General features: G+C 42.4%; 1 protein-coding gene across 5 annotated transcripts in view; it reads left to right on the top strand.

Annotated features, from left to right (window-relative positions):
- Positions 1-16612, top strand: part of FAM107B (family with sequence similarity 107 member B) — a 61096-nt gene extending 44484 nt beyond the window's left edge. For all 5 annotated transcript variants that reach the window (XM_074573336.1, XM_074573331.1, XM_074573332.1 and 2 more), the window contains 3 exons: positions 6868-7051; positions 11133-11286; positions 13427-16612. In XM_074573336.1, coding sequence (XP_074429437.1) covers positions 6924-7051; positions 11133-11286; positions 13427-13543 — 399 coding nt within the window. In that variant the 5' untranslated portion in view covers positions 6868-6923 and the 3' untranslated portion in view covers positions 13544-16612. The remainder of the gene's footprint in view (positions 1-6867; positions 7052-11132; positions 11287-13426) is intronic.
- The last annotated feature ends 3084 nt before the right edge of the window (positions 16613-19696 follow it).

Here is a 19696-nt window from a genome sequence, read left to right as displayed (position 1 = left end):
ACAGTAGCAGTGTGGAGCACTGCCCCAAATCTTGCACTCTGTCTCCCTTTAGGTGTCAATGCCAATGCAAACATCTTTAAAATGACCCTCTTTCTTCTGGTTTCTCATCTAGTGTATCTTTCATCTGTGCTTTGTTGACACTACACTCTCAGCAGTACTTAAGAGAAGAAAATGAGCGCTAACTGGATTTCCTTGAGATTTTGAGTGGTTTAGTTCATTTTAATATGCTCTAAAGTGACAACAGGAACAGCTTCAGTTGGCAGCAAGCCCTGCCTCTTTCAATGTCCTTGGCATCCCTGAGATTGCTTTGGGCTGCCCTGGTCAAGTGAGTGTACCCTTGTTTCTGAGAGAGGACAGACTGAGAGACTTGGGGTTGTTCAGTCTGGAGAAAAGAGAGACCTTATAGGGGGCCTACAAGAAAGCTGGTGAGGGACTTTTTAGGATGTTGGGTAATGGTAGGACTAGAGGGAATGGATTAAAACTAGAGATGGGTCGATTCAGACTGGACGTTAGGAAGAAGTTCTTCACCATGAGGGTGGTGAGACACTGGCCCAGGTTGCCCAGGGAAGCTGTGGCTGCCCCATCCCTGGAAGTTTTTAAGGGCAGGCTGGATGGGGCTCTGAGCAACCTGATCTAGTGGGAGGTGTCCCTGCCCATGGCAGGGGGGTTGGAACTAGGTGATCTTTAAGGTCCCTTCCAACCCTAACAATTCTGTGATTCTATGTGGTCTATCAGTCTTTTGGCAGCCATGCAACTAATGAAGCTGTTAACTGACGATACCCAGTGTCAGGAAGGTGCTGTGAGTTAACCTGTTCCAACATAGTAGGGACAGAAGGTTTTCAGTCTTGCTCCTTCATTTTGTCTGCTGGGATCTGAAGATTTTAACGTGCATGACAAGGAGCAGTGAGATTGGCCTTGCGAAAGCTTGTGATAGTTTCTAAGAGGCTGTTCTCTTGTATGTGTGTGAGCTGGGGCACACCGGAGTGAAATGACCTGCCTAAGGTCAGTAAGTTAAGGCTGTAGCCAGAAACAAAATCCAGATACCTGCCAAAGGGTTAAAATGTTTGATGGTCTTCATATTGTTTGAAGAATAGTAACAGTTAGTAATCTGGTAATAGGAGGATATTAAATGTGCAATCTGTATGGGACAGTAGGGACATGCTGCCCTAAATGTGTTTGATTTTGAGGCGGGTGAAGACAGTCCTTTTCTGAAGCAAAACTCTTGTAACTAGGAAGTGACAGCCTTTTTGAACAAAGCGTGAGGGGCTGGGAAGAACTGCAGCCGCCAGGACCTCTCCCGTCCTTCCCTCTCCCTCTGCAGGCAGTCTGGCTATGTTTTGCCACGATCCAAACCCTGTCATCTCTTTAAGCTACGAAAGATGATGTGAATAATAGCCAAATTCCTTGGAGCATGGCTGGCCTGAGCATCTTGGGTGGGAAGAGAAGAGTATTTTGCATTCTGTTTTCAGGAACTCTGCATTAAAGGCTGAACTGTGGGAAGTTATTAATGATATCTATAACGAAGGATTAATCAAGTAAATCTCTCTAGTCAAGTGCCTCTTACTGCACTGAGAGCGTATAGATAAAAATGATAGCGGTGGTGAGCTTTCATGTGCAAAGAGTGCTGGGATGGTGCCTGGAAAGCACGCTGCATTTAAGTAGCTCTTTTGCTTTCCCCCCTAGCTGGCCGATGCGAGGCGGTGCTGGTCCTGCAACGTCTGAGCAGAGACATGCTGAGGAATTTTTATTCCGATTCCTCTCGACATCAGAAGGGGGAGAGTAAAACCATATTTCTTCTCAAAGAATGCCTTTGGGTTACTTGTAACAAACCGCAAGTCTACGCGGTAGTTTAAAGAGCTAAAAATATAAGTCTTAAAAAATAGCGTTTGATGGTTTACAGTACAGCTCAGAACAGATGTTGAAGCTTTTTCGAGAATAAAATCTTACTTCGGGAGGTATTCAGTGTTTGAGCTAATGCTTCTGTGGAAGATATTAATTCAAGAATTTATTAAGGCAAAAAGGAAATAATGTGAATTTAGCCTTAATGTAACTTTTGGAACCTGGACTGGTCTATTATTTTGATGTTCATTGGTATTTTTAGGCATTTATTTATATGCTTTTTAAGGGGCCTCAACTCTACCTCTGCTTTCACAGCTGGAAATAATTGTGGGAATCATTTGAAGGGTGAAAACGCCATATATACGTATAATAATATAAATATATGGTGTCTCACAGGAATTTTTATATTCAGATTCCGTATGTAGAGGGTGATTTCTGGTATGAGGAATACCAGATAGAAAATAAATGCAATTCCCTGAATGCCATATAAACACGAGGGTTTTTTTGGCATGAGCTTCCCTCCCCTGCGGAAGCCATGGGAGCCGTGCTGTAGCAAAAGCTCTGGCAGCCGCTGAATCCTTAAGCCGGTGTTGTTAAGATCTACTTTGAATCTGTTAAAAACACTAGTGGCTGGCTGTAGCTCTCTTTGCACACGTGTTTCCAGTGTTACTACCATTAAGGGACTTTTGCTGAAAAAAACCCCTGTAGATAGAATAAAAAATAAATAACATTGGAAGCAAACATGTCTCTTGGATGTGTTCCCCCAGCTGTAACTTATATGCTTCTGGCACACACCGATTCAGTTGTATCTGTTCAGTATGATCATCTTGAAGAGTCTCTTCTCTTGTCCTTGAATTTACTTGTGCTCCAAGGAAAATAAATGAGAGAATTGCAAGTATGTGACCACTTGGTCTTGGCTCTCCGAGACTGAGGTGTCAGTTTGGTTCTTCTTAATTTCTCTAAGAGCATCTTTGTATCTGAAAACATTAAACTTCTGTCTGGGAGGATATTTGAAGTTATTTTTATACAGAGACATTTTCTTTGTCTAGGGGGATATTGCAATTGATTTGCAGTTCTGTTTGAGGAGTTAAAATTCCTCTTCCATGCAGGATCCCTGGTTTATTCTTTCTGTATGAAAAGCCACGGGTGTGTAAGACGTCATGGACAAAGTCCGTAAGAGTTACTTGGACAGGACAAGATCGGGTAGATAAATGCTTTTGTACTGCTTGCGCAGCAACAGCTAATTCAGCAAATGCCCTGGGAAGGCACCTGCCAAATTAGTGGGTGTCTAAACTTGAGCCGAGTTTAGCTAAAACATCCCCTGAATCCAAATCTCTTTCCTTTCTTTTGGAGCGAGGTAACAGGGAAACAAAGAAATGGATTGTGCGTTCTCAATTGATCATGTAACAGTAGATGGTTAAAAGGAGCATCTCAGATGCTCTTAAGGCAGCATATTCCTGCTAAGTGATGTCTGGATTATTCATGTCCCGCTGTTGCACCTAGTGATGATCTGAAAGCAGCTTTATGGGTTGTGACACTTGTGGTGATGAGCACTAGAGACTCGTGGAATTAATACTTTTTTAATTGTTATTGCTTGAACATTGATTAAACTTTATTTAAGGACTTCTAAGGGATTCTGTCGTCGAGCTTGACTGGTTTATTGGTGTGAGCCTGAATCTCAGAATGAAACTCTGGGGCTGCACTGCCAGCTGTGTTTCTGTCTGCTGTTGCGCGGTGAGTCCTTTGTGCCTTAGTTTTTATGTGGAACTTGCCTGTGCTTTTGTAAATGTTTGCTTTGAAAGGGTGTGGGTAGAAATCACACTATCTTAATTGTATTGTTTGTGTATAATATTACACAGTGACTCCGCAGGACTGGGCTGGTGGCCTCCAGCCAGACTGAGGTTTGCAAAGGGTGTGAGAGGATTCACTGAGTGGGAACTGGGTGCCCTGTTTTGCTGGCTCCGTGTGGAAATCCTAGCTGAAATAATTTACAGCTTAATCACGCACAGAAAGCATCTTCAGTTCCCAAGGGAGTTCTGTTCATTCAAGTTTGCTGCTAGTAGAGTTCATGTTACGTTAGGAAACCACAATTCCTGACCTCAGAGTTGAATACATGTTTTTAAAAATAGAGATGGGACAGAAGAGAGAAGAATAAATAGACTTAATTTTTAAGGGCTTGCCAAAAGCAAATCTACATGCTGCAAAACATTACATCAAACTTTCTGAGAAATGATTGAATCAAATTGTTATTCAGGGGCTTGTGTTAGAAAAATAGTACGTTGTTTATGACAGAGAGTTATGGGGTGATTCTGCACTTTTCATCTTCGCCTAAGCAAACAGAAGACTTGTCTTGAAGAAGCAGCAGGTTATTTTTGCATGTATTTTAACGGAGAGCTGTCAATGATAAATGCCTTCTAGAAGACTCGCAGCCCCATCAGTGCGACAGAACCGATAGCAGAGTACAAAAACCCAAATATTTACAGAGCAGGTTTGTTTTGGGCGGAGGTTGGATATCTTAACATTGGAGTTGTTTTAGTTGTGATAAGCCTGATGTGAACACTGAGGAAGTATGAATCGTGTCCTTACTCAAAAAAACCCAGAATGTCTATGGTAAAGAGAATAGATTTCCATGCCCTTTTTATTAATGGCATGGTGCTACATGGTATACATTGAGAAGTATGGTGTGGTTTGGGTTTTGGGAGTATTTGGGTTTTTTAATATGGCATGCAATTCAACAGTGAGGGAATTGAGGTATGAGTTCAGTGAAGGGCCACCAAGAGTGGCTGGAGACCAAGGTGCGGGTCCTGTGGTGGAGGCTGAGGGACCTGATCTGGCTCAGCCCGGAGCAGAGGCAGGGCTGGGGGGACCTAACAGCAGCCCCCCCGAGCCTGGGAGGAACTTACCAAGAAGATGGAGCCAGGCTCTTCACCATGGTGCATGGCCGGAGAGTGAGAGGCAACACGCATGAGTTGAAACAAGAGGGTCATAAGGAAAAACTTCACCATGAAGACAGGCAAGCAGGGTTGCTCTCAGAGGCTGTGCAGCCTTGGAGAACTTCAGGACCTTACTGGGTAACGTCCTGAGCAACCTGGTCTGATCTCAAAGCTGTTCCTGCTCTCAGCTTGAGGTTGGATTAGAAATCTTCCACGTTTCTTCTGACCACAATTTTCGAATGATGCTGTACATTTTGCACATGTGGTGATAGCTGGTTGCTTGATTGAAGCAAGAAGGACTCTGAAGGGGTGATGGGAGAAGTATTTTTATTGCACGATCAATGTCAGTAAGAGGTTTATGACATGTACAGCAATAGACTTACATAGTTGTGGACTGTGGGCAATTTTTATATTAATTTCAGAGGTCCCTGCGAGAACTAGCACCCCCACAGAGTTCAGAAACGCTACATATAAACTTGCTTTGAAAAACTAATACAGTGGCCACCCTGAGAGCCGCTCACAGTGGTAAGCTGTTTCTCATTGGATTTGCTCCTTAGAAACTTGGTGTGTTAGATACAGTGTCAATAAAACACGATTCATCCATTCAAACAAAGAAGCTGAAGGTACTATGCCGGATCCGTTGGACACATTCAGATTCGGAGTGGCTTCCTTGCATCTGCTGAAAACTTAGTCCTGTCGTTCTGCTTCTTCATCTGTAAGTGCGTGTGAAGTCCAGGCAGAGTGATGGTGGTACTGAAGTATTAGTACTGAAGTATTAGGGGAAATCTTTCCACTGTATCAACTGGATTTTCAATCAGACCCTCTGAACAACAATATGAGATTCATAATGAAACAAAATATTTTAGGAATTAAACTGAGACTGAACTGAAACAGGTTTTACAGCTCGTGGAGTGAGAGAGGGAGAGAAGGGCTGGGATCTAAATAAAAGCGCATATTCAGCTTTTACTCGAACATACGTGGAAAATCACAGTGATTCTCTGATTTGTCTCATAGCCCCGTACAGTACAGTGCACGGCATTCAGCTGTTCCGCCAGTCAGGCTGATGGAGGTCTCTCGCCTTTTCTTTCATGTCCCATTGATTCAGCTCTGTAAACACACATGCTGTGAGATTATTTTTTGGGGGTCTGTTTGAGAGGCCAATGTTTCATCAAACTGATAATTGCTGTGTGCCAGATTTTGCGTGCGGGTTTCCACGACAGCGAACGGAGGCAGAATTGCTCTGAATGTGCTTTGTTTTGGATGCTGAGCTTTTTGTGGCAGAGGCTTTTTGATGGAAGGGGGTATGAATGGTCATGTGTACATTATTTGAAAACTACAGTTTACATGTCAGCTCTTGATTCAAAGTTTTGTGATTTGGTGTATAGATATGTTTTTCTATAGCAGTATAGGAAAATGCCAGATTTCTAGATGATAGCAATCATCAAGACTTCATTGCCTCCAGATCAGTGTATTTCTGTGGATTTTCACTGAGTGAAATAGGGCCTTTAAGAAACAACCTCACCCAACTTTTTCTCTCTACCTTTCCACTCCAAAATCTGTCCCCCATCCCAACAACTGCAGATCTGGCAATTTCCACATGGAAGCATTTGCTTGGTACAGTACAGTTCAGGGCTTATCCACAGGGGGTGTTTTCCCGGTAGCTGACATGCTACTGATAGCAGAGAATGAGACTGTATGATTTTGGTACACTTTCGTAGTATTTAATATAGTCAGTATTTAAAAGGTCTTTAGGGTCTCAGTATTGCTGACCTAAAAATGCTTTGTCTGAGTAGGCTTATTAAAATCAATAGGACTCTTCATGTGCTCAACCTAAATTATTTGTCTAGTTCTTAAAACAGGTGGAATCTGTGTCTCCAAGTCAATGGATGAAGGCTGCTGGAGATGACATTGTTGTGAAATTGCCATCTATTTAAAAAGATAATGATGTTTGCTCTGAGAGCCTTTACTTAATAGAAACAAAATTAATCTAGGAAAAGCATAACTGTTACCAATGTAATATGCTGCATTTATGTTTTAGTACATCTTTAAAAGGCCTTTCATGTAGATTTACTGCAGTTTTTCCCCTGTTTTACAGATACTGTGAATAAGGACACTGAACCCAAAGATCCGTATCCCATTCCAAGAAAGATTATGGCTGAACCAGACTACATAGACGATGACAATCCTGAACTAATTAGACCTCAGAAATTAATTAATCCTGTGAAGTCATCCCGGAATCATCAAGATCTCCATAGAGAGCTGCTTATGAATCAGAAAAGGTAAGAGTCTAAAAATCACTTGTGCCGCTTTTCCACCCCAAACACACAGCTTGAGTTCTTGTTTCATCAAAATTACGTTTTACCCAAAAACCAGCAGACTCTTCTTGTTGATTCAGATCCTCTAGAGGAAGAGTCTCTGATTCTTAACTGTGGCATTTATTGCTGTTTGCATTTCAGTTGCTCTGCAAAAGCTTGCTGTAAAAGACTTCTCGCTTTGTTTTTGCAAATACTCACAAAGGGTTGGTTGCCGGAGGAAGGAGTTCAGTTCTCCCCTGTCGCATTTCATATTGGTTACCTGGGCGCTGTAATTTGTCTTGAGCTCTTAACTTTATCAAGTACCTGACAAAATTTCTCTATTACCAGCAGGATGGTAAAATCTGTGGGTTTTCACCATTCCCAGCGTGCTGAGTTTATGAGGCCACTTTTAAAGAAACCATATAGTTTATTTCAGATGAAACTCTTCTCTACTTACTTGATCTTCCTTGCAATGCGGTGTGATAGTCTGGTCCCTGCTCCGCTGCTGCACAAGTGTTTCTTTGTATGTTATGCAAATGCTGCTTCCTTCATTCTGGGCTGGGGTGCACAGCTGTTGCTCTATATACTGCTTTTAAAGATGTAAATAACTGGAACTTGATTCGTCACCTTCAGAGACACAGGCGCTTAGCCCATAGATAGCTGAAGTTCTGTTATTAAATCTTTTTTGCAGCAGAGGGCTCATTTAGAAAACATATTAAGAAAATAGCCACCAGACCACATGGTGGAGGAAAAGCCACCAAGCCTGTTGAGGCTCCTCCATTTAAACAAAAAGAAACTACCCATGATATAAATTAGCAATTTGGTGCATTGAAGCCACCTAAAATGGACTGTCCAAAGGCAAGGGGATCCACAAACAGAAGTGGAAGAACAGTATTTCAGAGTGCATTTGAGAATCAAGTTGCTGGTAGCAGCCATTCAGGCTTTTTGAGACCCAGCACGTCAATAAAGGAGAGGAGGAAGCTTTGCTTTGGCTTCTCCAGCACAACTGGATTTGTCTGTTGCATTATGAAAATTTCTTTTTTTTTTCCCCCTCTCGTGGGGTACTATTTTGAGGGGAGAAGGAGTCTTTTTCATGTGTAATAGCAGAATCCTCACAAATGCTAGGCTTAGAAACTTAATTCTAAATGAATTGCATACACAATACAGCATTTCTTTAGTGATGAAGAAGTAGAAATGTTTTACAGAATGCCAACTGAATTGGAAGAAACTGGCCTAAATAGGTGTTTGTCCTATTTTTCGTTACTGGGATTAAACATCAAAGTTAGTTCCTAGCACCAAGAAGTTTATAGCCATTGAAGGAAAGATAGTTGAAATTTCCCAACTTACGGTCTTATTCTAAAGGATGTGGAGGCTGCAATAAATTAAGCCTATTTTTTTTTCTTTTAAGTTTGTGAAAGCATAAAGCACTTTTAAATAGTATGGAGTTCTTTTCTTCTAGGAGAATATCCTATTACACAGAGGAGCTGCGCAGCCCTCAGTACCCACTCTTCTCTTATTGTGATTTTGATTAGCTGCAGCTGGTAATTTTAAATTCTTATTTATTGGTGCTGAAATTAAATACTTTGAGGGTTTTCACCAGCAGAAAAACTGTTATTTTTGAAAAGAGGGTTAGTCTGCTGTGCTTCGTGCCACTGTACTACCTCTGATATGAGGCTTTTCAGTAGCGCAGATATTAAGCTTGTGTTCTGCTTTGTTACTGCAAATTGCCATAGGTATGGAGGATTTTTGGTGCTCTTACAGAAGTCTGCTTAACATGCACCTTATTTTATTGTGAAGATTCAGTGTAGGCACCAGCAGCTTCACTTTTTGACCAGTCAGCTCTGAACAGCCATTTCTGGATGCTAGAAGATACTAGCCAGCGCTGGTCCCATCGTTCTCCGTGGCTACAGTGAGCACTGTCTGTTGGGTCTCGAACTGATGTAGTTATTTACTTACAGAAATGGTAGTTGTTCTGGGCAAACAAAGACCCAGATAGTGGTACCTCAAGGCACTGGTCACTTATCTTAAACTATTTTTACTTATTAGGGCTCAACCTCAGCTCTGCAGAGTATTGATTGGGCCTGTCCCTTCCAGAGGTTTTAACCCGATCAGCTCTAACCTGTTTTATAGCGCACTTTGCCTACTCTATACCAAAGCTTTAGTATATTTAACCACAACAATCACCAGGAGGTGATACAAGAGTCTCAGTTAATCCAGTAGCCGCCTGTTTGTTGCTTTTCCTTCTTACATAGGAGCGTGAAAATAGGATTGATGTTACAGTTGTTCTGTTACAGATCTGACTGCCAACCCCACTTGATTAGACTGAGAGATTGTATTTACTTGTCTCTTCTGCGAGTCCCCTGTATTATAGCTACAGTATATCCAAATCACTCTTGTGCCTCTGCTTTGTTACGGTGCAGCCTTACTTAAAAAAAAACAGGAATAAATAATGTTACTTAGCAGCTTACCTCTGCTTCATGGGTATCTTGATTGCTAATTGCCAACACAGGAGTCTCCATTGATTCAGCTCTCACTGACCCAGTAGTAGTAGTAGTAGTAGTAGTAGTAGTGGTAGTAGTAGTAGTAAAAAATCACTCCAGCTTTTCTGTGCCTGACTTAAGTTTTACATGTTAAAATGTAATGAAAATAGCATGAAACATAAAATATTAACACAGTGTTGTAGCTTCTGTTGCATTCAAGCCATGAGATCTATTATGAGAAATAGGGAACCGCATTTGGTGTTGCTAAATATTTGATTTTGCAGTCAGGGTATGTACATGGATAGAGCATTGCATAATATATGGAGTCAATTCATAGATGTCACCATAAAATAGCATTTTTATGTATTATTGGACGTGCTGTCAGATATGCATATTATGGAAGAATTAGGCAACAGCAGATATATAGCAAATAGGGAAGGATAAAAATACACTTTCTGAAAGCTTATTCAGATTACTGAATTTCTTAAAGTTGAAATAAAAACTGGTTGATGTTAAACTTAATGCTGGATGTTTTCATATAATAGTCTTCACAGGGAAGATGACAGTAAAAAAGGCAAATTTCTGATCTTTTTGCTCTGATTTAAAGTGACGCTAATATCTGAATAATGGGGAGAGCTTTGAATCTTATCATAACAAATTTTGAAAGCATCATAGCATAACAGAGATAAAAGAAGTAGCTGAAGTCACAAAAATAAGTAGGAGTGAGTGTGTATCCTTGTGTGCCTGTATAAATAAAGACATGCATCTTCCCAAAGAATAAGCTTTCTCGATTTAGAGTAGTTGGCTTGGAAAGCAATTTGTGCTGAACAGACCTGAAACATTCAGTTGATGTAGTAGCTAAAATCTTGTGAAAAGGAGAATCCTCCAGCCTTTGTCTGGTCTCCAAGGTGACTGCAACTTTTTTTATTCTGGATTTTTGTTGTCTTAGCCTCTTTGTGATTTTGAGTGTAGCCAGTGAGCTCTCCCTGGAAATAGCTTCACAGCCAGGCATGGGTAAGGCTCTCACATTTTCAAGGAGGGACAGAATCCACGATTTCCAGGAGCGGTGTGACAAAAGCCAGGAGGAGACCACTCTTTAGTGCTATCCATGCACATTTCTATGGGTCTAATACTCTGCATAGGACCGTCTGAACGCAATCTCTCCGAGTCATCAGCCAGTAAGGGAAGTCTTTTTGTCCAAAATTTGTTTCTGGCTCTGCTAGAGTCTTGATTTGTGATGTTTTTTTTTAATACATTCTTCTGGAATTGAGTGAATAGAGGGAAGACTAAAGTTGAAAGTCAAAATAGTGAATTATACAGGAGAAGTACTAGCATGCTTGTTAAAGGAAAATATCCTCAGTAATAATGTGGCTTAAATTCTAGTTTAGGGGTTTGGCTAGAAACCAGGCAAATGTCTGCCTGGTTTTTCCTTTTAATTGATTACTTATATTCCAGTGTATCTAAATGGGCAACTCTTTGATTTTAGAAAACCTGCCTACAATTCTGTGTCAATTTCTGCTAATTAAAACTGATCTCTTTCCTCCTTGTTTCCCCTACCACCAACACTCCTCCCATTTAATTTAAAGGGGTCTTGCACCTCAGAATAAGCCAGAGCTACAGAAGGTGATGGAGAAAAGGAAACGGGATCAAGTTATTAAACAACAAAAAGAAGAGGAAGCACAAAAGAAGAAATCAGACCTGGAAATAGAGCTACTGAAACGGCAGCAGAAACTGGAGCAGGTAAGATGGGGAATAACACTACCTTTACACATCTACATCTAAGCTACTTGCTGGAGGCTCCCTTTGTAGACAGGAGAGAAGTAGCAGCTGATTTTTTGCACTTTTCCTCTGATCAAATGCAGACATGTTTTCTAGGATGAGTCAAATCACCTTCTAAATTACCTATTTGTTGTCATTTCCTGTATAGGAACCACATATGGTGTCTGCCTTTGGTCAAATGAATCCTGCACCAAACAGGAATGTGTATGGAGCACTGACCTTATTTAACCATTTAAACTGTGGTGAATTAGTCAACATTTGTAGTCTAACTATTAAGAGATGATCCACTAAGAATGGCTGTTAGACTGCAGTACATCAAAACTTGATGCTTAATGAATAAAAAAAAATCAATTGATTCCATCTCCTGGGTTATGTAAGAAAGTAGGTGACTTTAAAAAGATCTTTTTAGCCTTAAAACATATGTGCCCATTCGCATTTTCAAATGAAGGAAAAGATCCTCAGGCTCTGAGTATGGAGATGATGTGGAGCTGGAGTTCATTGTGGCGAAGCTTACTGTTAGGCACAGGGCCAGCCAAATGTCTCTGTGCCTCTTAAGGTGCTTCGTGTACCTGCAAGGAAATATCGCTACAGTGAAAGACCTCATCAAAGAAGTCACTGTGCACAAAGCATGGCATTTCTTTTTAAATAAATGAATGCTTTAAAACAGTATTTCCTGTTTTTCACAATGGAAATCAGTTAAGCCAAATAATTACTTTATTGAAAATTAGGTGTAATCCAGTCATTATTCAGGTTTTGGGGGTTTTATGACAGTTTTTTTTTAATTAGGCTTAGAGATATTTTTTGAGGGAGAAAGCTATTGTATTTTTAAGTGTATCAACCTGTCACTTTTCCTTTCTGCTCTTAAGAGCTCAGCTTCAAATGGTTCAGCTTGTGGCAATATTTGATGTGAAACTGAGCAGTCTAAGGACATACGTAGAATAGAAGATTCTGTTAGAAGAGGAAAAGCTTGCCCATTGCAAACAGTGTTGTGACTTTGTAAAAATCGTAGGAATGGCATTAATTGACAAAATGACTCATGGAGGAACGGTGTCATGATTTATTGTAACAAGGCATGTCCCTTGCCAGTGAACCAGAGACAAAGGAGAGAGTACTTAGGTGAGCCGTATGTGGTCCCCATTAATCAGGGAGACCTTGGTCTTTTAAAAAAACAAAAGCTCCTTTCAGGAGCTTTTGTTAGTTTTCTAAAGGTTGTTCCTTCCTTTCTGCCGACTTATCTGCCTTCAGTGAGGATCGCTAAGCAATCTCTATTCTGTAGGATGTGCAAGCCCTGTTTGTATGGGCACTGCACAGCCCTGCCCCGAAGAGCAGAGCTTCTGACCTCACATGGTAATTTTGAGTGTCTGCATGGGCAGAAGCTCCAAGCAGGTTAAAAATGTCAATGAATGGGCTCTCAAAAATCATAGAATCGTTTAGGTTGGAAAAGACCTTTAAGATCATCAAGTCCAACCCTTAACCTAGTACTGCCAAGTCCACCAGTAAACTACTAAACCATGTCCCTAAGCACCACATCTACGCCTCTTTTAAATACCTCCAGGGATGGTGACTCAAAATGAACGACTAAGGGCCAAGGAGGATCTTTATTTTTTGTATTGCTTTTTGTGATAGACAAAACAGACACACCAAAAGCGGCTCAAGTTGGATACAGAATTCCATACCTAGAAACTCCGAAATAAATTCTGCAAGTGTGCTCAGTAGTAGCTGTTCGCATGTGTTCTCCCACAAGGCACATTTGTCCTTGTCCTGTTGTAAAAACCAGAGAAGGGAATTATTGGTGTTTCTTTAATGAAGATGTCCAGGAATTTCTTCAAAAATGGTTCATCTTGTTCTGGGCTTGCAGAGTTTTTGTCCATCTGGCAAAGGTGGACGTCTGGAAGGAGCTAGAGCCAAGGATTTGAAAAGATTTATCGTTTATGAGAACAGATACTCCCAAAGAAATGCGACTTTCATCTTTTCCATGAGAGAAAGAAAGGAAGCAGTTTAGAAAGTGTTGCATGGCCAGTTACTAAAACCTTTAGGTTTTTTGTCTTGTATTTCAATGATGTGTTTTATATACTTTTTTTGCATGTGATTCTCTTTTAAGCTGGAACTGGAGCAACAGAAGATACAGGAAGAGCAGGAAAACGCCCCTGAATTTGTCAAAGTCAAGGGCAACTTGAGGAGGACGGTCCAGGAAGTCGCAGAAGCACCAGACTCCTAGAGCCAGCGTCTGCTAAGACTTCCAGCTTTCCTGCAGAGAGAGGCTTTTGCAAGTTGTCTCAAATTTGCCCCTCGAGATGGAAAATAACAGAATCCAGCTGACACTTACTGAAGATGAGATTTTTAATTCCTGGGATGTTTGGATTAAAAAGACAGTACTATAAACAGATTGACTTGCCAAATGCAGTCCTGAGATCAATGGACGGGGAGTCCGTTTGTCAGTTCAGAGTCATGGACCAGTCTGATGCGCTTACTCAGAGATTTTAACCAGGGATACTAGAGAAACTCCTTCAGTGTTGCACTGCTTTATCTCTTGTGATCCTAGTTTAGTGGAGATACACAGATTATATTTTGCTTTAAAACAGGACAGAAATCCTCCTGTGATATTTTATGAAGCTTTGCCGTGCAGATAGATTTTCTCCATCTAGACCTACAGCCTGTGTATTTCCCACAATAATTTGTGTTTAGTTGGAATTTTTATCAAATCTAGGAGGATACGAGGTATGTTGATCACTGCTGCCCATCCCCACTAGGATAGGCAGGTGTGGGCAAGATGAGAATGCTTAAAATTCACCAGCAGTGAAAAGTTAAGCAGCCTTAAAGCCCATTTGTCCCTGTTGGCGTGTAGAATTTGGGCTACAAAAGAGCAGACATCTTGATGATCCTCTCACCAGGGAGAATCCAGAAGCTGATTTATCTCTGTCTCCAAACTTACACCGTTGTGCGCAGGCCTGTGCAGTGCTACCTGTGAATTTACCTCTCAATGCAAAATGACCTGTCTTCTACTTTTTGTGTTTTGAAATCCTGCTTCGCTGTTGTGGCCTTTCTCCTCCAAGGACATGCTGATCTGAGGACAGTGTTAACACATTACTTGGTAGTGTTTAAACTCATTTGCTGGAACTGAAATCAGGAATCTGATCTGCCATCAGTTCCTGCTCTTCGCTTGCTGGAACTTGTTGCGGTTCCTACAACAGAGCAGTGTTTAAGCCAGACCAAACTGATCATTGGAATCTACTGAAATGGCAGTTTTTTCCCTAAAGTGAGGCATAAAATGAAATTAATTTTATCCCATCCTTCTTTTAGCCTCAGGATAGGAGGAGGGAAGTGTGTTACCACTGAGTCTTAGGGTTCAATTCTGTCACCTTCTGCCTTTCCACAAGTTGCCCCTGTGACTTGCCATTAAATAAAATACTGCTCAGCTTGTGCAGGGATGGCAGAGTCTGATCCCTCATGCTTATGACTACTAGTTATCCAGGGAAGTCTGGGATGAGGAGGAGGGAACAGATTACTCGTGTAGGATCATAGAATTGGATTCTTACCTGGTATGAATGGGTGCAGATATCTGATCTTCAGAATCTGGGGATAAATCCTCATCTTCCTTGGTCGGCGCAGTCCTAGCTCTCACTGAAGCTGTGTTCATCCGTATTAGTTGAGGATCTAATCCTAGTCTTTGCCTTAGGATGCTAAACAAAATAATTTCTACTTTGTAATTACATTGGACATAACTGTTTGAGAACACTTTTTATTAATATCGACAGTGGCGTGTTTGTATTGTAAAGGTGGTGGGGGAGGGTTTGTTGGTTGGTTTTTTAGTTCCTTTTGCCTTTCCTGTAAGTATTGGATGTTTTAAATACAATTTCAGCATAGCACTTGCTACAAAATGATCACAATTAGAAATGTTTCCTAGATACAGACTTCAATTTGTCAAGATCCAGGCATTTTTTATGAGGACATAATAAGATTGAGAGTAAATTGAATTGTGATAAGTGTATTGCCATTGATTTAGACTTGCAGTGTGACTCACGTCTAGAAGATTAAATGTGAAGATGGTCTGCCAGACTCTTCAGATTATGGACGTACAAAAGACAAAGGCCAAATGTAAGACTCTTCCATGTATTTTCTCAACAAAGGAACACCCCGAGTGCTGCAGGCTCTTCCCTCTCTCCTTCCCTTCCTCTGGAAGGAGAGGATCCTTCCTGGCAGCACATTATTCAAACACTTGCACTGATTGTTTCATGTTGTTGAGACAGCACTATGTACGAGCCTTCCACACCACGCTCATGTTTTATCTTAGCCGCACCCGATCTGCCACCCTTCATTCCTCTCGGTTTCCACTCCACAATTAACCTTCTCCTCAGTATGGAAATGTCTACAAGTTGGTGAGGAAACCCTCCTCTGGCTTGAGCAGGCCGTTTCTTCTCAGCCATTTCCCCTCGGTGAGCATGGCAATCCTACCATGCCTGCACAGAGAAATGAAGTTGGTGTAATCCAAATGGCACCGGAGTCGGTGGGGGACGAGGACCTCTCTTTGGCTTCAGTGAGTGTGTTGGATTGGGCCCTTCAAGGCTGAAGACATTCTGCTTTCTTTCCATGTTAGCTTGTGATTCAGGGTAGAGTTTCTCTTTCTGAAACACAGGAGGCCAGAAAACTCCCTTGTACATACAGTGTGAAGTACGTTTTTTTATTTTCAGTTGGAATTAACTCTCCGTGTGAGCAGAACATCAATGTATGTGTTAGAACATCTTTTAATTCTGCTGACCCTTTAGTCTAGGAATCCCAGACACCTTCATGTCGATTTGACAGGCAAAAGCTTGTCTTTAAAGTCAGGATTGGGCTAGAATGGGCAACCCTTTAATGGGTGGTCTGCTAGTCACACCACAAGTGTCCTGTGCGGCTACTCAAGTGAGAAACTGCTTGCCAGTGAGCGTAAACAATTCCTGATCTGCCCTTTAGCTATATGGGTTTTGAAGCAATCCGGCATCCGTGATTTGAAAATGGCTCGCTCACCACTTTGTACTTTTTTAAAAACTCTTGCTTTTGATAGTATAGTAGTAAATTTTTTAGCATTTTTGTGGCTTTAACCTTCTGTTAATATCTGCACTTGTTTGAGTGTACATATATAAATATATATAAATATAAAAAGGGAGCCTTAATGGATTTGTTTTCATAATTTAATATTTTTTGTATTTGCTCTTGTATAATTGTTTTTAACTAAAGGTATTACGAGAATGAGGGTGGAATACTTAGAACCAAAGTTATGCTTAATAAAATCTACTACATGCTTGGCGTATATGCTGGTGTCTGTCATGTCCTGCCAAAAACAAAACCTTGGGGACTGTGCTGAGATATCCGGGTTATTTAAAATTCTGCAATGCAGGGGCAAGTGTCAAGGTCATGATGACTTTTGGTTCCTTCAGACTGTATCTGTGTTTGTATGTGCAAAATTATTGACAAACTAGTTGGCAGAAAAAGCTTGTTGTGTCCCTTAGTCCTATTATCTTTTGAACATTTTTGATGTAGAAAATTTTTCAAAGGACTGTGTAGCTGTACAGCATGAGGGAAAACTTCTGATGGGAATCAAATAATTGTGGCAACCGTTCCCTGTCCTGCTAACTTCATCAAAGGGCACCAGGCAAAATTCAACCTTGGAATTGTTGGCATTGCAACAGCTCCAGCCTGAAAGAGATTGAGGAAGGATTAATGAGCCTGGTCCTGGGTTCAGTCCTGCGAAGGTCCTTTTTATTTAGCCAACGCTGAAGCCTGTGGTTCTAGTAGGAAAAACTTGGATATGTGAAAGGAAGGGCACGCACAAATGATTTGCTGGGTCAGGGTCAGATGGCTCAGTGCCGTTGCTAAGAGCAAAATCTTGTGTCAACAGCAGACAGAGAAAATTAGCAGGGCGAGGACGAGGGCTGGAACAGGTGTGGGTCATCCATTCTCCACGAAGATCCTCAGCTCTTACTGGTGAGCCCTGGTCAGCTGGGGACAGGTGGTGATGGAGGGGGAGCTGGAGAGGAACGCGGGGTGAAGCAAAGTGGGGGAGGAGGAGAAGAGCAGTGAATTCGTAACAGATGTCAGGAAATGCTTTTTCCTTCAGAAACTGCTCAGCATGTGGAATGGGTCCTGGCAGTGCTGCTGATGCAATGGCGCTGGACCCGCTCCAGGAGCTGTCAAATGTGGGGGAGGTAAGAAAGAACAGAGAGTTAATAAGGGGTGGGTTTCTACGGCCTGATGGAGATACTGCCCTGTGCTTTCCTACCTCAAACATATCCAAATGTGTTTTGAGTTACCCTTTGATATTTCACTCCAGCTCCAGAAAGAAAACAGTGAGGACACGTGATCTGCTTTGTAGCGTGTCCAGCAGAAAAGATGATCTTCCTTTTGTCTGCTTTTTTGGGTTCCGTTGAGCATAATCCATTTTGTCATGTGGCTTTGCAAGCACTGGTCTGCTGGGGGCTTTGCTTGTGCTCCTGCGGCCATATGCTGATGGATTGTGTCATGCCATAGCTATGTGGAAAGAAGTACCTTGAGGTCCCTTAGCTGCTGTTACAGGGTCCGTGGATGGCATTCATAACCAAAAATGTCTGGTGGCACTTGTGGTGACCAGTTGCACTTAAGAAAACAACTGAGTGAGACAGCTGGAGACAGAACAGCTTCAGTGGTGCGGCGTCCATAGGATCAGAAATGACGTCTTTAGGGTGAAGAACGGGACGGCAAGTTGGGTTCTCAAGACATCGCAATAGGAAGACTACAAACATTTAATGAGATCTGGAGGAGTGGAAATACAAGATATCTTTCCCCCTTCCCCGCCACTTTAAATTGGTTGTGTTCTACTGGAAATTTTTCGTCTGTCAGAGTAAGGGTTTGTGGTGCCCTTGGCAATATTAAGGATGAGCTTCCTCCGTGGAGGTGGTGGAAGCCACGGCCAGAGGAAGTGTTCAGTGGTGCTAATAGAGCACAGACACCCTGACTCCCACTCCAAAGCCCGCCTTTTGGCGTTGCTTTAGATGGAGGTAAAGGCTGCATTGGGTCCCCTGTGCTGCCTGCATTGCTACTCCGAGGTTAGATGGGGACTACTTCTTCTTTTTGCTGGACCTCAGGTGCATTTGAGCTAATCATCTGCCTTTCAGATCTATCAGTGCAGAGAAGTCAGCCCTGTGCAGCGCAGTTCCCCACCTTGCTTTGGCCGCAAAGGAGCCTGCAGTGCCTGACTTGGGGGAAACGTCATCTGCGTCGCAAGGACCCTGCAGCCGGGCAATTCAAATGCCACCTCTAAACCACTCGTTCTTTTTCATGGAGCTTTGCCTCCCCAGGAAAGATGAGGCACCTGGATACCTTTAGTAAATTTGGCCCTTAATCTCTGCGTGGTTCATAAACTGGTAAAGGGCCTGTCTCTCCGCTGTGCTTGCCGGCTCTGGTGCTTGGTGCCATGGAGTCCCCAAAGTGGAGATGTGGCCTCTGCAGGGGGCTGGGGAGAAGGGACCTGCCCCTGGCCAAGGGAGGTGGCGTCTCCACAGTGGTGATGAGGGAAGGAAGAGGAGGTAAAGCACCTGAGAGGAGCCTCCGAGAGCCAGAATGGCCCGCTGCAGCTGTAGTACTTAATTATCTGCCTAATCATTTTCGGAATTAACTTCTATTATGTACCCAAGTCTGATCTCTCCGGCGGATGGCATGAGCAATTTAACACAGATTGAGGCTGGCACCGGGAAACTTCAGCCTGATTAGGTGGGAAGAAGAAACGTACTTCTTTCCCCCACTTCAGCTGTTCGGAAACAAATCTTTCATAATGCGATGGAAATGCCAAGTCTGCTTCATTGTGCTGGAAAATTAAAGAGCACCCAGCAAGCCCGAGCCCTTAGCGGGGTTCGTTGGAAGTGCATGTTGCCGGATGTGGAAAGGCAAAGGGAGCTGCCTGCGGGGCGCTGCCGAATCCCACCAGCTCCGGAGTCGGGAGCCTGGCCCGTCTAAAATGGTCTCTTTGAAAAAGGTGCTGTGGCTGTCTTTGAACTGTCCTTTGGTAAATGAAGCCTCAGAGATTTCGCCGATGAAAAGCTGACTTTGGTTTTCATCACTAGCAGCAGGAAAAGAGAGAGACCCTTTAAACTCAACGCTGTCAAACCGGGAAGTCCCTTCATCGCTGCAGTCGTGGAGCGTAATGAGTAATTTTCCCTGACGTACAGTTTCGGCACTTGTCTTCAGCCAGCTTTATTTCTGTGCTCATCGTTCAGGTGAATTACCCTCTGTGCAATTTCGGGGTCCTGCCTTCACGAGCTGAGCTCAGGCGCTGCTGTAAAAAGTGGCTTTTGGGAATTTGCGAAGCACAGGGGTCCCTACTTTTCACAGCGGCTGGTTTGTTAGGGAAATTTTCCTCTCA

The sequence above is a fragment of the Larus michahellis genome, chromosome 1 (genome assembly GCF_964199755.1).
Source record: "Larus michahellis chromosome 1, bLarMic1.1, whole genome shotgun sequence".
Classification (NCBI taxonomy): Eukaryota; Metazoa; Chordata; class Aves; order Charadriiformes; family Laridae; genus Larus; species Larus michahellis.
This window is presented reverse-complemented; position numbering and strand designations above follow the sequence as displayed.